We start from the raw sequence: 18,879 nt of genomic DNA, 5'->3' as shown, positions 1-18,879 counted from the left end.
TCTTGAAAAGAAAATGTCTGAGAGCTTTGGGTGGGGCCAGTGGCCATTCTGTAAAGAAGTTCCAATTAATGGTTTGGATGTTTTACTCTATTATGTAGATTTCATAAAAGGAAAAATGGGCAAGCCTTTGCGAGGATGAATTGTATCAGTGTTAAATCAAAGATTTCCAGAACAGCCAGCCTCTAGAATATGTGAACATTCTTTTCAGTTTCACTCTGTTCCAGTCAAAGCATATTCTAGCACTCTAGTTTTATATTAGCTTTTTAAAAAAGCAAACAGCATCCTGAAATGGATTTGAGGGATTGCAGTTTACTTAAACTTTTTTTGTTTTGAAGCATGTTCTTTTATTAGAGTAAATTCTTGGTTATGCCAGTTGTTTGAACTTATGGATATTGGAGTCTCTGATATGAACAGCTAAATTAATAGGATTTTTCTTAACATCAGTGGGAAATAACATTCCCCCTCTGTACATTTTTTTTTTTTTAATTTGTATTGCAGTAGCAGTATGACATTGCTGGCAGTACTGCCGGCAATGATGTACGGCAGCGAAACAGGGACGCTGACGAAGACAGAGGAGCAGCAACTCTCTGTCATGGAGAGGGTGATGGAAAGAATTATTCTGGGAATTTCAATCCACGCCTGAGTCCCCAGTGAAGTGATCAGACAGCAGAATTGAGTGCAGGACGTCGTTGAGAGCAGGCATAGTAAAATGCGATGGGCTGGGCATATAGCAAGGCTCATTGACAACTGATGGACTGCAGCTGTCGCCAAGTGGTACTCACAGGAACTGAAACAACCACTCAGCCGACCTCCTAAGAGATGGGAAGATTTTATTGTGAAAAGACATGGCCGCACATGGAGAAGGAAGGCCAGGATACGAGAAGAATGGAAGACTTAGTGTGATTGGCGCAATCTATACGAGGGCTGAAGGACCGATTGATCAAGGTGATTGCAGTAGCATCTAAAAGCCCCAATTGGAACATGGACCCCAGTATGTTAGGCACAGTACAAGCATGTAGAATGATATGGGGCCAGATTTTTAAAGGTATTTAAGTGCATTAGGAGATTTTCATAAGTGCTAGGTACCTAGCCCCCTTGGCAGCTAAGCATTTATGAAAATCCCACTATGCACTATGCAAATCCCTGTCTGCATCTTTAGTTGTCTAAATACCCTTACAATCTGGCCAATAGTCTCTACACCTAAACACTTAATCTCTTGTAAAATATGATGCAACAAGTGGATGTGACCACAGTAGTACAGAAAGAGATGAAGGTATGCAATTGGAAGTTGAGGTTATCTTACTTGGGTTCAAAGATCCTAGAGTGCAAGTGAATGGGAGTTCATGCAGCATAGGCTTAATTTTTAATGCCTTAATTTGGTTTTCATTTTAAACTGTAGTATTTCAAAATAAAGTCTGAAAAGGAGAGTAGCTCCTGTCCAGTATATTTAAAACTGTGAAATCAGTTGTGATGATTTGGGGAATCTGTCTGTAGATTCTGTTCTGGTTGATGCTATGTTTTTCCTCATGATATTGCTGTGTTTTTGAATACCTCAGTGTCGATATGGAATTCACCATGTGCTGTCTGGGCCCGTAGCATGTGCCCACCAGAGTAAGAATAATGGCGAGTAATTACCTTAAACAACTGTACTTTGACTGAGTCATTGAAGGATGTTGTATTCTAAGGAGGCTGGACCTGGGACACGACACTTCTTTCAGCTTGCCAGTAGATGGCTGGTGAAGTGTAGTTGTAGGATAAATATGAAATTAGAGTTAGCTTAAGTACGTACGTGTGTGTGTGTGTGTGTGTGTGTGTGTGTGTGTGTGAACTAGTTAGGTGAAATTTTTTCAATGTGTAACTTTCATCTGACAGTAGGCTTTTTGGTCAAATTCAGATTCTTGGTGAATAACAGAAATCACAAACATTTTTAGGCTGTTTTTATAATGCAGTACAAAGTATAAATCTGTAATGTTCTCACTTCAAGAAGTGGAAGTGAAGATGGTTGATAAAAATATTTGGGATTTTGCGGGGACTGAGGAGGATTTATTGTGTCATGTTTTGTAATTCATCCTTTTTAATCTAGTAATATGGTTATAAGAAAACTCTTTCCTTTAACTTTGACCTTTACACGCTGCTTTAATTTTCCACCTATTCCATCATTAAAGTTCCATAATTATCTATGGAATTCATTGTCACAAAAAAAACATTTGAGACCAGGAGTTTAATAGGATTTCTTAAAGTTTTAGGCAAATGGATGCACATGATGAGAACATTCACATTTATTATATAAGATACCAAAAAAACTCCCCTCTTGTTCCTGGATACAAATCTGTTACAGGATATATTCTTTTACAGAATTAGTAAGAAATTTTCTCTACTGACAGATAATTTCATAAATTGTCTAAAGCATCTGTCTACTGTCAGGTAGGATACTGAACTACATGAACCACTGTGGATCTGATCCAAGTTGGCAATTCCTGTGTTGGATGCAGAAAAAGGACAAATAAACAGGATCATAATTTGGTCCTTCATCTTCTGAGTCATCTTTCAAATTATTTTGTGATGTTTGTAGCATTTTATTAGGAAAAGGGGTCTTGGAACCCAGACGTGATGTCAGCATCTTGGTCTCCTCTGTTACAGAGGCCCTTGTACTCACCAGCATAATGTTGAGGGCCCCAGGGCTGCTAAAGAGGTTTCTGGCTCTGTAGATGCCTGAGATCAGAGAATGTGATCAAGTTCTTCATAGAAGGATGTTGTTTTCCTCCTTAGCCTTGAGCAGCTGTTTGTATCCCAGACTTCACTGCATTGCATCTTTGTGCCTTAGATTGTATCTCAGCACTGTTTCCTGGTTCAGATGTCATAATCTGGGTCAGACACTTCATTACAAATGGTCAAGTTTTGCTGTGACTAGATCACCTCATTGCCCCAGAGCTGTATGAGGACCCAGGTATCTGCCTTGGGTCAGCTGGTAGCATGAATCTAGGACACTGTGAAGAAGTCCTGGAAGTACTTTGGGATATCACCATTCCATCACAGCATTCTCACTGAAATGGATGTTGGTGAAAAAGAGCTAAGGTTTGTGGAGCTCATTTTTTACAGATGAGGGAGTTTTGGAAGGCTTTCCTTAGAAGTAAAGAAACTTGATCCGACAGGCATGGTATGGTATTGGGAGGACCAATTCAAGCAGTGAAGCTACCACACCAATACTTACGTTCTACACTGGCATTGCAGTAGTGCAAAATGAAGTGGTGGTGGAAGCACATAGTGATTAGCCTTGATCGGTACAAGTACAGTCAGAGTTAGGGTATAACTGCTCTTTCATAGTTGTAAGCACTTTCATGTGTGGACATAAATATGTAAGTGATTTGAAGATAAATAATGGCAAGATGTTACTTTTATTTGTTTGATCTAATCAATGTTTAGATGGGGTTATAGCTGGATGTAAATCGGTCAGTCTGTTTCTCCTGTTGGTCTACTGGACTACTCTGTCTCCAACTTGAAAATTTTAAACAGAATTCAGTCTCTCCAAAATGTATGTGTGCTAGTTACTTTTCACGTAGCTCTTCCTTATTTTCAGTTTACACTTTCAGTGTGGTGCAGTTCTGAAAACATCTGGGACAGATTCATCAGAACAGCACTAGGGAGTTGACCTACTGGAGTTCCATGTGATAACTGGGACTCGGCTTATGGTAATGGATATTTTTCTTCACCTCATCTTCTCAATTTTAGTACAGCAGATCATTAATGATACTCTACAGAAAACAACAATCACTAATACTGTATTGGTGTGCAATAAAATGATTGTGTGCATCGGTCTTTTAGATATTGTAAAATTTTTATGGGCAAGGAAATGTCCTTGGCTCATTTTTTCAAGGAACAGAAAATACATACATTAGTGTTTTTTATAAAAGCCTTGTCTTTTCTGGCATTTATCTAGAAACAGGAGGCCATTATCCTATGACAACATTCTGTTTGGGTATTCCTTACCTTTTATATACATGATTATATAATTTATATGAAAAAATAACAAAAGTTTGAACACAGATTTTTTTGGCACAAGTTAAATTACTAATTTTGAGAAATATTTTTATCTCTGTTTAATCAGGATAATAGAAATTAGAGCTGGAAAAGACCTGTTAGGTCTAGTCCATTCCTCTGCAAGTGTAGGATTGTTACCTAGAGCATAGTCTTAAGTATTTTCTCCAGTCCATGTTTAAAGGACTAATGCAACTGAAATTCTGCCACTTTTCTGGCATGCTGAAGTTGAAAGTGACATTACTTGCCATTTAAAAAAGAAATCCAATCTTTGTTTTTAGATGGGGTTATAGATGGAGGTAAATCTGTGAGTCCGTTCCTTCCCACTTTCCTTTGCCTTCTCTCCCTCTCCCATTCTCACCATCTCTCTTCCTTTTCCTCTCTGTCCTCCTTCCTGCCCTTGAGTTTTTCAGACAAAAGCAACTTGAGGGATAGGATTATGAGATCTGAGGCATATTATCCTATCATGCTCTGCTTTTTGCTTTCCCAATTACTTTTCCTTTTGTTCTCTTCTCCTTTCTCTATCATCCTTCCTCCTGTTCCTTCCCTTCTCTCCTATCTTAAATCCAAAATAAGATTTTATTCAAATTTTTCTGGAGGCTTGCACATCTACCAACTTAAATGATCTGAGCTGAAGTAATAGTTGGTATGTACATTTGTGCAGTGTAATGATCATTATTATAGCTGGAGCCTAGTATTGTATCGTCTGCTCTATTTAGGTATGCAGAACACCTTTCTCATAATTCTCTATTTATAAACGCTCTTAACTTTCTGAAACATTCACCTTTGGACTGAAGTTTTCCATGTTTGACTTATGTTTAAGGGTCAATTCTTCTGATTACCTTTTCAATAAAATCACTTCAGTCATTTGTGAATCTTGCCAGGATTGAAAAATACGTACTTCAAATTTAACAGAATTTTAGCTAGGGCTGTCAAGCGATTAATTGTGATAAATTTTTGTAATCGTGCTATTAAACAATAATAGAATACCATTTATTTAAATATTTTTGGATGTTTTCTACATTTTTCAAATATATTGATTTCAATTACAACACCGAATACAAAGTGTACAGTGCTCCCTTTATATATTTGATTACAAATATTTGCATTGTAAAAAACAAAAGAAATAGTATTTTTCAATTGACCTCGTACAAGTACAGTAGTGCAATCTCTTTATCATGAAAGTTGAACTTACAAATGTCAAATTATGTACAAAAAAAACCCTGCATTCAAAAATAAAACAATGTAAAACTTTAGAGCCTACAAGTCCACTCAGTCCTACAGCCAATCGCTCAGACAACAAGTTTGGTTACAGTTTGCAGGAGATAATGCTGCCCACTTCTTGTTTATAATGTCACCTGAAAGTGAGAAGGTGTTCTCATGGCACTATTGTAGCTGGGGTCGCAAGATATTTACATGCCAGATGTGCTAATGATTCCTATGTCCTTTCATCTTCAACCACCATTCCTTGGACATGCATCCATGCTGATGATGGGTTCTGCTCGATAACGTTCAAAACCAGAGCAAACTGAAGCATGTTCATTTTCATCATCCAAGTCAGATGCTACCAGCAGAAGGTTGATTTTCTTATTTGGTGGTTCAGGTTCTGTAGTTTCTGGATCAGAATGTTGCACTTTTAAGACATCTGAAAGTATGCTCCACACCTTGTCCCTCTCAGATTTTGGAAGGCACTTCAGATTCTTAAATCTTGGGTCGAGTGCTGTAGCTATTTTTAGAAATCTCACATTGGTATCTTTGCATTTTGTCAAATCTGCAGTGCAAGTGTTCTTAAAACAAACGTGCTGGGTCATCATCCGAGACTGCTGTAACATGAAATATATGGCAGAATACGGGTAAAACAGAACAGGAGATGCCCAATTCTTCCCCAAGGAGTTGAGTCACAAGTCTAATTAACGCGCTTTTTTTTTTTTTTAAACTGAGCATCATCAGCATGGAAGCATGTCCTCTGGAATGGTGGCTGAAGCATGAAGCGGCATACAAATGTTTAGCATATCTGGCACACAAACACCTTGCAATGCTGGGTATAAAAGTGCCATGCTAAGGCCTGTTCTCACTTTCAGGTGACATTGTAAATAAGAAGCAGGCAGCAGTATCTCCCATAAATGTAAACAAATTTGTTTGTCTTAGCGATTGGCTGAACAAGAAGTAGGACTGAGTGGACTTGTAGGCTGTAAAGTTTTATATTGTTTTGTTTTTGAGTGTAGTTATGAAAAGAGAACAAAATCTACATTTGTAAATTACACTTTAACGATAGAGATTGCACTACAGTACTTGTATGAAGTGAATTGAAAGACTATTTCCTTTATCATTTTTACAGTGCAAATATTTGTAATAAAAATAATATAAAGTGAGTACTGTACACTTCGTATTCTGTGTTGTAATAGAAATCAATATATATGAAATGTAGAAAAGCATCCAAAATATTTAATAAATTTCAGTTGGTATTTGATTGTTTAACAGTGCAATTGCGATTAATTTTTTGAGTTAATAGCATGAGTTAACTGCGATTAATCGACAGTCCTAATTCTATCACTTAGATTAACCTGCAGCAAAATGGCTGAAGTTTTAAACTTGGATCATGAAGGGCTTTTGCATTTGCTCATTTTGAGAAATAATTAGTTTTACTGAAGTTCTGAGTGTTTAAAATTATGTACTAAGAAAACATGATGTTGCTTATTACATTTTATTAACCCAATTGGCATCCTATTGTGGTAGGAACTGTAATAAGACATAACAAGTGATAGTCATTGCCTCAAACAGGGCCTGACATAAGGCCCTGATATTGCAATTTAATGCACTTGAATGGATCTGTGTGCCATACAAGATCTGTTTGTAGGATTGGGGATCTATTGTTAGCTCTTGGTCACAGGGATGAGCGCTTACTATGTGTTTGTTCAACACTGAGTATAGTGGGGCCCTAATCTGATTGGGGTCTCTGAATGTAAGGCTACACCTTTAAAGATTTAAATAAGCAATATTAAATTTCACTTTAGTGTTTGAGATCAGTTCAGTGGTCCCCCTGCATAAACTAGGTTACAGGATTGTCCTTCAAATTAATACAGGGTAAACAAAATAAGATACAAGCAGAGGGAGTGGCTGTGGGTCAAGGAGGTTGAGAATATCAGTGACAGGACCATGCAGTTGCATAGACTAGCTACATGCTCAACTTGCAGGTTTGAGACTTTTATAAAAGATACAAACCATAGAATATCAAGGTTGGAAGGGACTTCAGGAGGTCATCTAGTCCAACCCCCTGCTCAAAGCAGGACCAGTCCCCAATTTTTGCCCCAGATCCCTAAACGGCCCCTCAAGAATTGAACTCGCAACCCTGGGTTTAGCAGGCCAATGTTGAAACCACTGAGCTATCCCTCCTTTAGTGCATAAATGAAGAGTTAGACCCTACCCCTGTAATGAGCTTAAATGTGCATGGATTCCATTGCTTATTGGGGGTATGTCTACATTGCAATTAAAAATATGCAGCTGTCCTGTGCTTGCTGACTCAGGTTTGTGGGGCTTGGGGTAAAGAGGCTGTTTTATTGCAGTGTAGAAGTTCAGGCTTGGCCTGCAGCCCAAACTGCGGGACCATCCCACCTCTCGGGGTCTAAAGCCCAATCTCCAATCTGAGCCCAAACATCTACACTGCAATTAACTAGCCCCTTAACCTGAACCCCACATGCCTGAGTCAGCTGGGAAGGACCAGCTGCGGATTTTTAATTGCAGTCTAGACATACCTAGAGGGCTCTGCACAGATTCAGGGGTCTACTTCCACAGAGCTCATTGCAGCATCAGGAGCTAAAAGATGTATTGTGGATGTATGACAGCTAATTAAAAGTATACTTTTCAAGTCTGGTTTGCAAAACTGCTGCATCTGATTTTCTTTAATATGAGCTGTATTGTAGATTTCATTGTGACCTGCAAATCAAGCTGGCTTGAAGAAAATTAGTTTTAAACTTCTGAATGCTTAATATCAGCACATTTTGAAACTTTAGATTTGGTGTTTTAGATCAATTCATAGCTAGAATGTGTAAGGGTATTGGGGGCCAAAGGACTTTTGAAGTACTCTAGGTTTGCATTAATCCAAAATAGTGGTTTTCAAGGTTTTTCCGTAATATGACGCTATGTTACAGTAAAAAAAGCTTTGGGACTTCCCCATTTAATTGTAAAGAAAGGAAGTGCTATTGCACCTCACCCCCTGGGCTTGTTTGTGACCCTCCCCATTTTGGAGAATCCATGTTGATAATTTCTAGGGCCCTACCAAATTTGTGGTCCATTTTGATAAATTTCATGTTGATATGATTTTTAAAATCTTATATTTCACTATTTCAGATATTTAAATCTGAAATTTCACGATGTAACTGTGCGGGGCCTGATCCAAAAGGGGTTGGAGGGATGCAAGGCTATTTTAGGGGGGTCGTGGTATTGCCACCCTTACTTCTGCACTGCTGCTGGTGGCGGCACTGTCTTCAGAGCTGGGCAGCTGGAGAGTGATGGCTGCTGGCTGGGAGCCCAGCTCTGGAGGCAGCGCCACTGCTGGCAGCAGTGCAGAAGTGAGGGGGACATGGTATGGTATTGCCACCCTTATTTCTGCCCCGCCACCGGAGGTGGGTCTGCCCCTACATGGGGGCTCTGGGGCCAGGTAAGAGGATGTCCACAACCCAGCCAGGGCTAGCAGCTGGAGACACAATAGGAGCCCCTGGCCAGGGTGCCCAAAGCCCTGCTCCTCCCAAGCACTTGGGTGTTAAGGGGCCTTGGACTGGCTGTGTGTGTAGGGAGGGAAGGAGGGGGTGACCATACCGCCCTCCCAACCACATCACCCACCTGCCTCTCCCCAAAAAGTGACGCTTCCCCATACCATCTCACCCTTTCTTCTGAGCTGCTGCTGGTGGCAGCGCTGCCTTCAGAGCTGGATGCCTGGCCTGCAGCCACTGCTCTGAAGTCTGCACAGAAATAAGGGTGGCAATTCCATGACCCCCCCCCCACAACAGCCAGATCTCACAGGAGAGACCAGATTTAATGGTCCATGATGCGTTTTTCACAGGTGTGAATTTGGTAAGGCCCTAATCATTTCCCTTTGGCATTTTAAATCTTGCTGATTTTAAACTTTTTTTGATCCTCCCAGGACTTGCTGATTTTAAACTTCAAAACTACTAAACTGAATTTCTTCAAACTTGGCTTCATTTTTACTTCTTGATATAATGTTCAAAAGGTACCACCAGCCTTAAAGAATTTGATTTGGTTGTAGTTTCAAAGGCATTCGTGTTTTAAAGGCAATAAATGTATCCTGAACAAGCAATGCTCTGAACCCAGTGTGTCCTTTCCCAAATGCTGCCTTTTAACCTTCTGTCCTGTTTGGACTCTGAGCCCCTTAGTCTCTCTTCGTATTAATTGTTTTTTTAAATTTATAGTTTAAAGCAATCTGGCACAAAGTGGCTTAAGAAATTTAAACTAAAGCTTTAGATCAGTTTGAGATGATTAATATGATCAAAGCCTTTGATCAATTTCAAGAGTAAAAAGAATTCCAAAAATACAATTTTGAAGGACAACAAGGGCGGGAGAGCCAGCTGGGGAGAGGAGGTAGAATTTATGCTGATGTCAGGATTTTTTATTTATTTATTTATTTGTGCACTTATAAGAATGTACACATGACTAAGAATGGAAGTACCAATTTAACTTGAAGTACAGATACTATTTGCCAATTGGTGAGCAAACACTTCATCCAGATATGCCTTGAAGAGATACCTTAAGCCAGTGGTTGCCACATGCTTCCTGATGCAGTTCACATACCACCAGTAATACACACATTACATTTTGAGAACCACTGACTAGGCCTTTCTAGTAGATTTAGAGTGGCCCTGGCCCATCTGCTGGCTTCCTGAATCTGTGGGACTCCTGCTGCATGAACACATTTAGACTGTTACTGTATGTCTGAGGAATTTTTCAGATTATTTGCTGGAGGGTCTTTCACTTGAGTAGCTCTTCATTATCAGAGCCATTGTTATTTTTGCTCTATTACGGGGTGGCTAAACTGTGGCTCGCAAGCCACATGCGGCTCTTCTACCCTTAAAGTGTGGTTTGCAGAGCCCCTCTTTCCCCTTCTCCACCTACCAGACTGCGGGCGGGAGTGGGGACCTCAGGACCTCTGCCTTGCAGCAGCGTGGTGCAGTAGAGGCTTCTGCCCAGCAGGGAAGGGGGTCTCGGGGCTTCTGCCCACCGGGGCGCACCTGCCAGGGCTCAGGGCTAAAGCACTGAGCCCTCTCAGGTGCCTCCCGTGGGGCTCCCCAACCTCTGGTTCCCGGCAGGTGTGCCCTGGCTCTCAAACTTCTGAAGATTGTCATATGTGGCTCGGAGGGCCAATAAGTTTGGTCACCCATGCTCTGTAAGGATATTTCTTGACAGACAAAAGGGCTGTGTTTTTGAACTATTAGCTTAGCTATTAGTGCAGGTTAACATGTTTGAAGTTGTTAGCTGTCCGTGTTGGGGTATAGGCTCTTCCTTATGCTCCAGTACGGCCAGATAATACACCTTCAAACATTTGCCTGCATCTTAATGGGGTATTTAAGCCGTGTTAAGCTAAGTTGACTGAGTTAACACAAGCTGAAAAGCACACCCTTGACCCTGTCAAGACATGGCTTATAATGTTCATTGCATCTCCTTATAGATTCATAGATACTAAGGTCAGAAGGGACCATTCTGATCATCTAGTCTGACCTCCTGCACAATGCAGGCTACAGAATCTCACCCACCCACTCCTACGAAAAATCTCACCTATGTCTGAGCTATTGAAGTCCTCAAATCGTGGTTTAAAGACTTCAAGGAGCAGAGAATCCTCCCTCAAATGACCCATGCCCCATGCTACAGAGGAAGGTGAAAAACCTCCAGGGCCTCTTCCAATCTCCCCTGGAGGAAAATTCCTTCCCGACCCCAAATATGGCGATCAGCTGAACCCTGAGCATATTGGCAAGATTCACCAGCCAGATACTACAGAAAATTCTTTCCTGGGTAATTCAGATCCCACCCATCTAATATCCCATCTCAGGGGATTAGGCCTATTTACCATGAATATTTAAAGATCAATTAATGACCAAAATCACATTATCCCATCATACCATCTCCTCCATAAACTTGTCGAATAGAATCTTAAAGCCAGATAGATCTTTTGCTCCCACTGCTTCCCTTGGAAGGCTATTCCAAAACTTCACTCCTCTGATGGTTAGAAACCTGCGTCTAATTTCAAGTCTAAGCTTCCTAGTGGCCAGTTTATACCCATTTGTTCTTGTGTCCACATTGGTACTGAGCTTAAATAATTCCTCTCCTTCCCTGGTATTTATCCCTCTGATATATTTTATGGAGAGCAATCATACCTCCCCTCAGCCTTCTTTTGGTTAGGCTAAACAAGCCAAGCTCCTTGAGTTTCCTTTCATCCGAGGTTTTCCATTCCTCGGATCCTCCTAGCAGCCCTTCTCTGTACCTGTTCCAGTTTGAATTCATCCTTCTTAAACATGGGAGACCAGAACTGCACACAGTATTCCAGATGAAGTCTCACCAGTGCCTTGTATAATGGTACTAACACCTCCGTATCTCTACTGGAAATGCCTCTCCTGATGCATCCCAAGACTGCATTAGCTTTTTTTCAGGGCCATATCACATTGGCGGCTCATAGTCATCCTGTGGTCAACCAATAGTCCAAGGTCCTTCTCCTCCTCATTACTTCTAATTGATGCGTCCCCAGCTTTTAACTAAAATTCTTGTTGTTAATCCCTAAATGCATAACCTTACACTTCTCACTATTAAATTTCATCCTATTATTGTTACTTCAGTTTACAAGGTCATCCAGATTCTCCTGTGTGATATCCCGGTCCTTCTCTACATTGGCAATACCTCCTAGTTTTGTATCATCCGCAAAGTTTATTAGCACACTCCCACTTTTTGTGCCGAGGTCAGTAATAAAAAGATTTGGTCCCAAAACCGATCCCTGAAGAATTCCACTGGTAACCTCCCTCCAGCCTAGTTGAAGGCATGTCAACATAGGTACTTTGTACCTGGCCATAGTCTCAGTCCTCAAATAATAAATAAATAAAAAAAATAAATAAATAATTTTTGGGGACTTAAGCTATTTTTTGGGTGGATATGGGTGTATAGTAGGACAGAACCATCAACAACATAATTATAGTTGCTAGACTGAATATCCCACTAAAGCAAACTGTAACAGGCAAGGAAATAAGCAATTAATTTATTCAACAATCCACTCCTCAGTTGTCTTTCTGAGCTTCTACTACCCACAGTTCACATCCGCCCTCATCTTAACAACAAAGCAGACCTAAAAAATCACTATATTTGTTGGTGATATGTTTTGGTTACTCATATAGGATTGGTTTGTTTTTCACAATTACATGGTCCATAGTTCTCTCCATGATTGTATGGGTGTGTGTAAGTGAAGCTTGATATTAAACCAGTGGCTCCCTTCTGATGAACAAATCTTTTGTTAATGGGAACAGCTGCCTTTTTTCAAGAGCTTGGAAGCTCTGGATCTCTGACAACTTGAGCTTCAACTCTCTCTGTCTTCTATCCTGCATGAGCCTTTATTGCTGGGATGGGGGTGAAGGTGGTCAGGGAGACAGGGGATTGTATGTCTTCACTGCAAAAAATAGCTGTGTTTTTAACAATGACACATATATATTTTGATGTAAAATCCTAGCGGAGACAACGTACAGGTAGGATTTTTTTTGTTTTGTTTTGTTTTTTTTTACCTTTTAGCTAGTTTAGGTCCATTCAAGTGGTGGTGCAGTATTGATCTCAATTTGCTACATTTCTGTAATTTGGATGGCAGTAGACACTTCTCTGACCTCAGGGCAACCCCTTCACCATATTTGAAGTCTCTGCTCCAAAATACGGAAGCTGAGTACAGCATCTCAATGAAACTATTGTATGAATTTTTAATATTGGAAAAGCAATGTATTTTTCAGTAACCTTGTCCTCAGGCTAAACCATTTTTGCTGAAACATTCAAAAAAATATTGGAGGCAGACACCTAAATGGTTAAAGTTTGGTAAAGTTACAAGAACTTAAAAGTTGGCCTTACAATTGAAAATGTTGGACCACATTACTACAGGCATCTCTGCCAGCTGCACCTATAATATGTACACATATGCACAAATTAGAATGTTTTGTTTAAAATTTTTAAATCTGGCTCCAAGCTAAAGCAGGGATGTCTTTTAGCTCCCTCGTTTTTGGTAGCACTGGAGGGAAGAAGGAGCTACATTTTTTTCCCCTTTTGTATATTTATGAAATATAGCGGAACATCCTGGAGTTCTTAGGATGCAAATACTTCTGCATAACTTTCGATGTATTCATTTTGCAGTAGTTCATCCTGATGAGCATCATCACTCCCAAAATCAAAGCATGAGTATTCTTACAAATATACACTGATCTTTTAAAATTGAGAGATGGTTGAGAGGGACAAAAGTCTATGGAAAACAAATTGTATACTAAAGAATTTGGGCTTAGTTTAGGCTGTGTAACCAAGAGCTCAGTGGTGGTGGAAAGTCTACCTGGACATGGTTTGTGGTGTCACAAGTCGCCAAAAAAACTCCATTCCTCTGGACGACTTATAGGTGGCTAGCTCAGTCCCCAGTCAGATGGCCGTGGGGGGAGCCCAGCAGACTTCTCTAGTCGTCATTTCTGTGGAGCTCTGGACATAATTTAAAACCATCCTGCCCAGCATAACTTCTGGGGAGGAGCTGTGGTGAATAGTACTCTGTACAATAGCCCTATGGCATGGAGATGTGCTAATTGCACAGAGCTAGACAGAGGTGATTCAAGATCATTTTGGTGTGTTTTTCTTTGAGTAAACTTCTACCTACAGCATAATATCTTGCATATTTGTGAAACATTTGTCATCCCTCCATTTTGTTCCTTAATGATTTTACTTGGATTTTAATAAGAGTTAACTTTGCAACTGTGTCTTTGTTTTCTATTGCAAAGTGGTATGTGCTAGGAGGAAGTGTTTTATAATATATATATTTTATAGAACAATCCAAGTTCAAAGTGTGTGTGTTGTAAAAATGTTTTTCATACGATTATGTGGAAATACGTTATAGATTAACTATTTCTCTGTTAAAAGAAAAGGAGTACTTGTGGCACCTTAGAGACTAACAAATGTATTAGAGCATAAGCTTTCGTGGGCTACAGCCCACTTCATCAGATGCATAGAATGGAACATAGTAAGAAGATATGTACAGAGAAGGTGGAAGTTGCCATACAAACTATAATAGGCTAATTAATTAAGATGAGCTATTATCAGCAGGAGAAAAAAACTTTTGCAGTGATAATCAAGATGGCCCATTTAGACAGTTGACAAGAAGGTGTGAGGATACTTAACATGGGGAAATAGATTCAATATGTGTAATGACCTAGCCACTCCCAGTCTCTATTCAAACCCAAGTTAATGGTATCTAGTTTGCATATCAATTCAAGCTCGGCAGTTTCTCGCTGGAGTCTGTTTTTGAAGCTTTTCTGTTGCAGAATTGCCACCCTTCATTCTTTTACTGAGTGGCCACAGAGGTTGAAGTGTTCTCCTACTGGTTTTTGAGTTATGATTCCTGATGTCAGATTTGTGTTCATTTATTCTTTAGCGTAGAGACTGTCCGGTTTGGCCAGTGTACATGGCAGAGGGGCATTGCTGGCACACGATGGCAATAATCACATTGGTAGATGTGCAGGTGAACGAGCCCCTGATGGCGAGGCTAATGTGATTAGGTCCTATGATGGTGTCACGTGAATAAATATGTGGACAGAGTTGGCATTGGGCTTTGTCGCAAGGATAGGTTCCCGGGTTAGAGTTTTTGTTATGTGGTGTGTGTGGTTGCTGGAGAGTATTTGCTTCAGGTTGGGGGGCTGTCTGTAAATGAGGACTGGTCTGTCTCCAAAGATCTGTGAGAGTGAGGGATCATTTTTCAGGATAGGTTGTAGATCTTTGATGATGTGCTGGAGAGGTTTTAGTTGGGGGCTGAAGGTGACAGCTAGTGGCGTTCTGTTGTTTTCTTTGTTGGGCCTGTCCTGTAGTAGGTGACTTCTGGGTACTCTTCTGACTCTGTCAATCTGTTTTTTCACTTCAGCAGGTGGGTATTGTAGTTTTAAGAATGCTTGATAGAGATCTTGTAGGTGTTTGTCTCTGTCTGAGGGATTGGAGCAAATGCGGTTATATCTTAGAGCTTGGCTGTAGACAATGGATCACATGGTGTATCCTGGATGGAAGCTGGAGGCATGTAGGTAAGTATAGCGGTCAGTAGGTTTCAGTATAGGGTGGTGTTTGTGACCATCGCTTATTAGCACAGTAGTATCCAGGAAATGGACCGCTTGTGTGGATTGGTCTAGGCTGAGGTTGATGGTGGGATGGAAATTGTTGAAATCATGGTGGAATTCCTCAAGGGTTTCTTTTCCATGGGTCCAGATGATGAAGATGTCATCAACGTAGTACAAGTAGACTAGAGGCGTTAGGGGACGAGAGGTAAGGAAACGAAACGTTCTCAGTCAGCCATAAAAATGTTGGTATGCTGTGGGGCCATGCGGGTACCCATCACAGTGCCCTGTTAAATTATGAAGAATTAGAGACTCGGGCAAATTTGCCCAACTGTTCATATAAGGACTTTGATAATACACCGTAGAGTTTACTTGCCTTAAGCAATTGTTCAGATATGTGTTTACAGTACATTGAATTCTGGACAAACTTATTTAAGAAAGAGGGTTTACAACAGCATTTGAAATGAATATATAACTTTATTTATTTATTTATTTATTTATTTATTTTAGGGTGTGAAAGATGTTGCGGACTCGTAAAATGCGTGGCTGAATGGGAAAGGAAAATAGTGCCATTATTTACTAGAATAACAACATGGGAAATACAACCACCAAATTCCGCAAAGCACTTATAAATGGAGATGAAAATCTGGCCTGCCAAATATATGAGAGCAACCCTCAACTAAAAGAATCTCTCGATCCAAATACTTCTTATGGGGAACTCTATCAGCACAATACTCCATTACATTATGCTGCTAGGCATGGAATGAACCGAATACTAGGGTGAGTATTACTATGTGATTTGTTAACATATTTAATAGTTACTCTAGGAAATGGAAGAAGTTTAGATAAATTTATAAATCTTACTTTGTGGGTATGTCATTAGTGAACATTTTAATTTGTATTTATTTTGTGTATAAATTTTAACATGTCCAGATTATAATAAAATATGCAAAATAACCTGTTGTGACAAATTTATATAATAAAGAATGTGCGTTTTTTTAAACTTGGGAAATGTTTAGTTTTAATTAATTTTTAATGTTTTATTTTTTATTACATTCATTTCAGGCATAAAAAGTCTGTTAGAATAAAAACAGCTTGCTTCCTGAGGTGTCTTATTACAATTTTTTTTTATTTTTAAGGTTTTTCTGCACACTTAAAAATTTATTTTTTAGTAGCCCTTTGTAACTCTGAACCCAATGTACACCTTTATCTAAAATTTTCTGGTTTTTCTGATCATTCATTTGTGCTTTAAACATTCCTTCTGAAGTTGAATTTTTCACTTTTACGGTACTCTTTATGCCAAAGATGACCAGTGTAGCAAGAGCTTTTGTGATTCAAACTATAGTTGAATTTTTGATATATAGGCCTTTTCATAGAAAGTGTATTAGTGTTTGTTGTCTAACTCCTTCTGTGTCCGCTTACACAGTACTTTCTCTTTTTTGTTATTGATTAACAAATCAGGCTTCAAAATTTTTTGTGTAAGATGTTTCTTTGGTTTGGAAAACTGATCTGTGTGCTACAGTACTTGGACTGATATCCATGTCTGATTGGATTAGATTCTTTTTCAGAACATCTTTGTATCACTTTTTCTGTCAGCCTCTTGATTTTTTGCCTACTAAAATTCCCTATCCAATATTTTCTTTGGGAGCTCAGTTAAGATGTTATGAACGTTACTTAAATGCTGGTTGTGGAACCTCTTTCCAGACCCTCATTATATGAACAAGATGAAAATCTAAAAAATGTAGTACTATGTTGGTATGTTCTGCAAGGAACATCAGCTAATTTTACAGAGGATAGGGCAAATACATGCACATGTTCTTATAAAGTTCAGACAGTTTGAATTTTTGCGTTTTGTGTAATGATGAACACAGCATCCTGCAATTAGTTCTGTGGGAATTCTGCGTCACTGCACAATGCAGAATTTGCACAGAATTAATGTTCTGCGCAGAAGTTCATTGTAATAAGGAATTGCGAGATCATAAATACACTGCAGTTCATATTTAAAAGAAAAGTATTTTATAAGAGTATACTAAGACTTGGAGCAGTAAAATCCACTCCAGCAACACTGAATAAAGTGTCACTGGCACTGTGAAAAGCATTTGACACCTTTTTATGAGCATCCAGTTTACTAAAAATTAAAGTTAATATTAAAAACGTTGTTCTAGTTATGCTGTTAAAGTTCTGATTATCGAAACCCTGGTTCTGGATAAGTTGAAGGTCAGACAACTTTTAACTGAAATGTTGATCCTGGGAAGTTTACTACTAAACTGTTTGATGCATTAGTGCCTTAAAACTTAGACACTCCCAACTCTGGAGCTCTTGATGGTTCTGAAGTTCTATCTACTTAACTGTAGCTTAATGTTGCAGAGTTTGAATGTTTTTATGTTTTATTTATTTTTTTATTGTGATAGCATGTAGGAGCCCCAGTCATGGATAAGGGGTCCTGTACAAAGACCTAACAAAAAGACAGTCCCAGCCTCAAAGAGCTTACAGTTTGTCTTTTTTAAGATGGAGCCGATCCTGCCATCAATTAGTTTGAGCCTCTTAAATAGCTGAAGGCTTTGTCCAACACAACCCAACCCAACCCCCCCCCCACACACACAATACTTTAGATAATTTGGGGTTATTCTCCAGATACAATTGTCCTCCTGATATATCCTGTTTTAATTCAGATAATCATTTGTTTCTTAAATAAGATCTTTCAAAATTAATTTGTAGACCCTTTTTTATGTCAAACAGACAAAATAAGGACCAACAAATAAGACAAGGTGTTTGAAATGCCTGTGCTTGTCTACACTAGGACTTATACCAATGCTAGCACCAGTGGTGCAGGACCTGTTCTACACCAAAAGTGAGAATTTTACAAAAAAATTAGTTTAGGTACTACTGAATTGAACTGTACACTGTTGAGCTGCCCAATATGGGGGAAATTTATGGACTTCAATGGATAATGCTCCTATGAACAAAGTCAAAAGGTTACCTTCTTTTTAGGTAGAGGGATTACTAAAGGTTCTACTTATATGCCCTGATGAGCTGACAGACCTTGGGCACTAAATGGCAGGTAGCCCTTGCATTCAAATCCCAATTTATCTGAAATCCCCTGCAACAGTCAAGAGACATAACCTTGTTTTGGATAATCAGTGATTTTGGATAAATGAAGTTTGATGAAATGAGGTGCTGCCTATTTTAAGCTGCTATTATTTATTAATTTTACAGGTCCTGCACCACTGGTGCTAACATTGGTGTAAGTCCTAGTGTAGACAGGCACAGGCATTTCAAACACCTTGTCTTCTACGCCTGCTCCGAGCATAGTTAGACAACATAGGTTATGTACACTATAGTTGTGCTTCCAATTGTGGATGACTGGCACAAGCCTCCACTGGTGCAGCAATATCCACACTGCTATACTTAGCATGCTAGCTCAAGACCTAGTAGTGCAAGTCTGTCTATTCAGGATGGGAGTCTCATTCCCAGCTGCAGTGTAGACATACCCAAAGTGTTTAAAATACCAGTGGCCATTTTCTGC

At 39.5% G+C, this 18,879-nt stretch overlaps 1 protein-coding gene across 6 annotated transcripts in view; it reads left to right on the top strand.

Annotated features, from left to right (window-relative positions):
• The window catches only part of ANKIB1 (ankyrin repeat and IBR domain containing 1), a 179,553-nt gene that overhangs the window by 16,497 nt on the left and 144,177 nt on the right, over positions 1–18,879 (top strand). For 4 of the 6 annotated variants that reach the window (XM_043509313.1, XM_038392780.2, XM_038392782.2 and 1 more), the window contains exon 2: positions 15,864–16,133. In XM_043509313.1, coding sequence (XP_043365248.1) covers positions 15,946–16,133 — 188 coding nt within the window. In that variant the 5' untranslated portion in view covers positions 15,864–15,945. Of the gene's footprint in view, positions 1–189; positions 946–15,863; positions 16,134–18,879 lie in introns of those variants that run through there. The other 2 variants (XM_043509312.1, XM_043509314.1) reach the window with 2 other exon arrangements.

This window comes from Dermochelys coriacea, chromosome 2 (assembly GCF_009764565.3).
Source record: "Dermochelys coriacea isolate rDerCor1 chromosome 2, rDerCor1.pri.v4, whole genome shotgun sequence".
Lineage (NCBI taxonomy): Eukaryota > Metazoa > Chordata > Testudines > Dermochelyidae > Dermochelys > Dermochelys coriacea.
The sequence above is the reverse complement of the archived record's forward strand: the minus strand, read 5'-3'. Positions and strand labels throughout refer to the sequence as shown.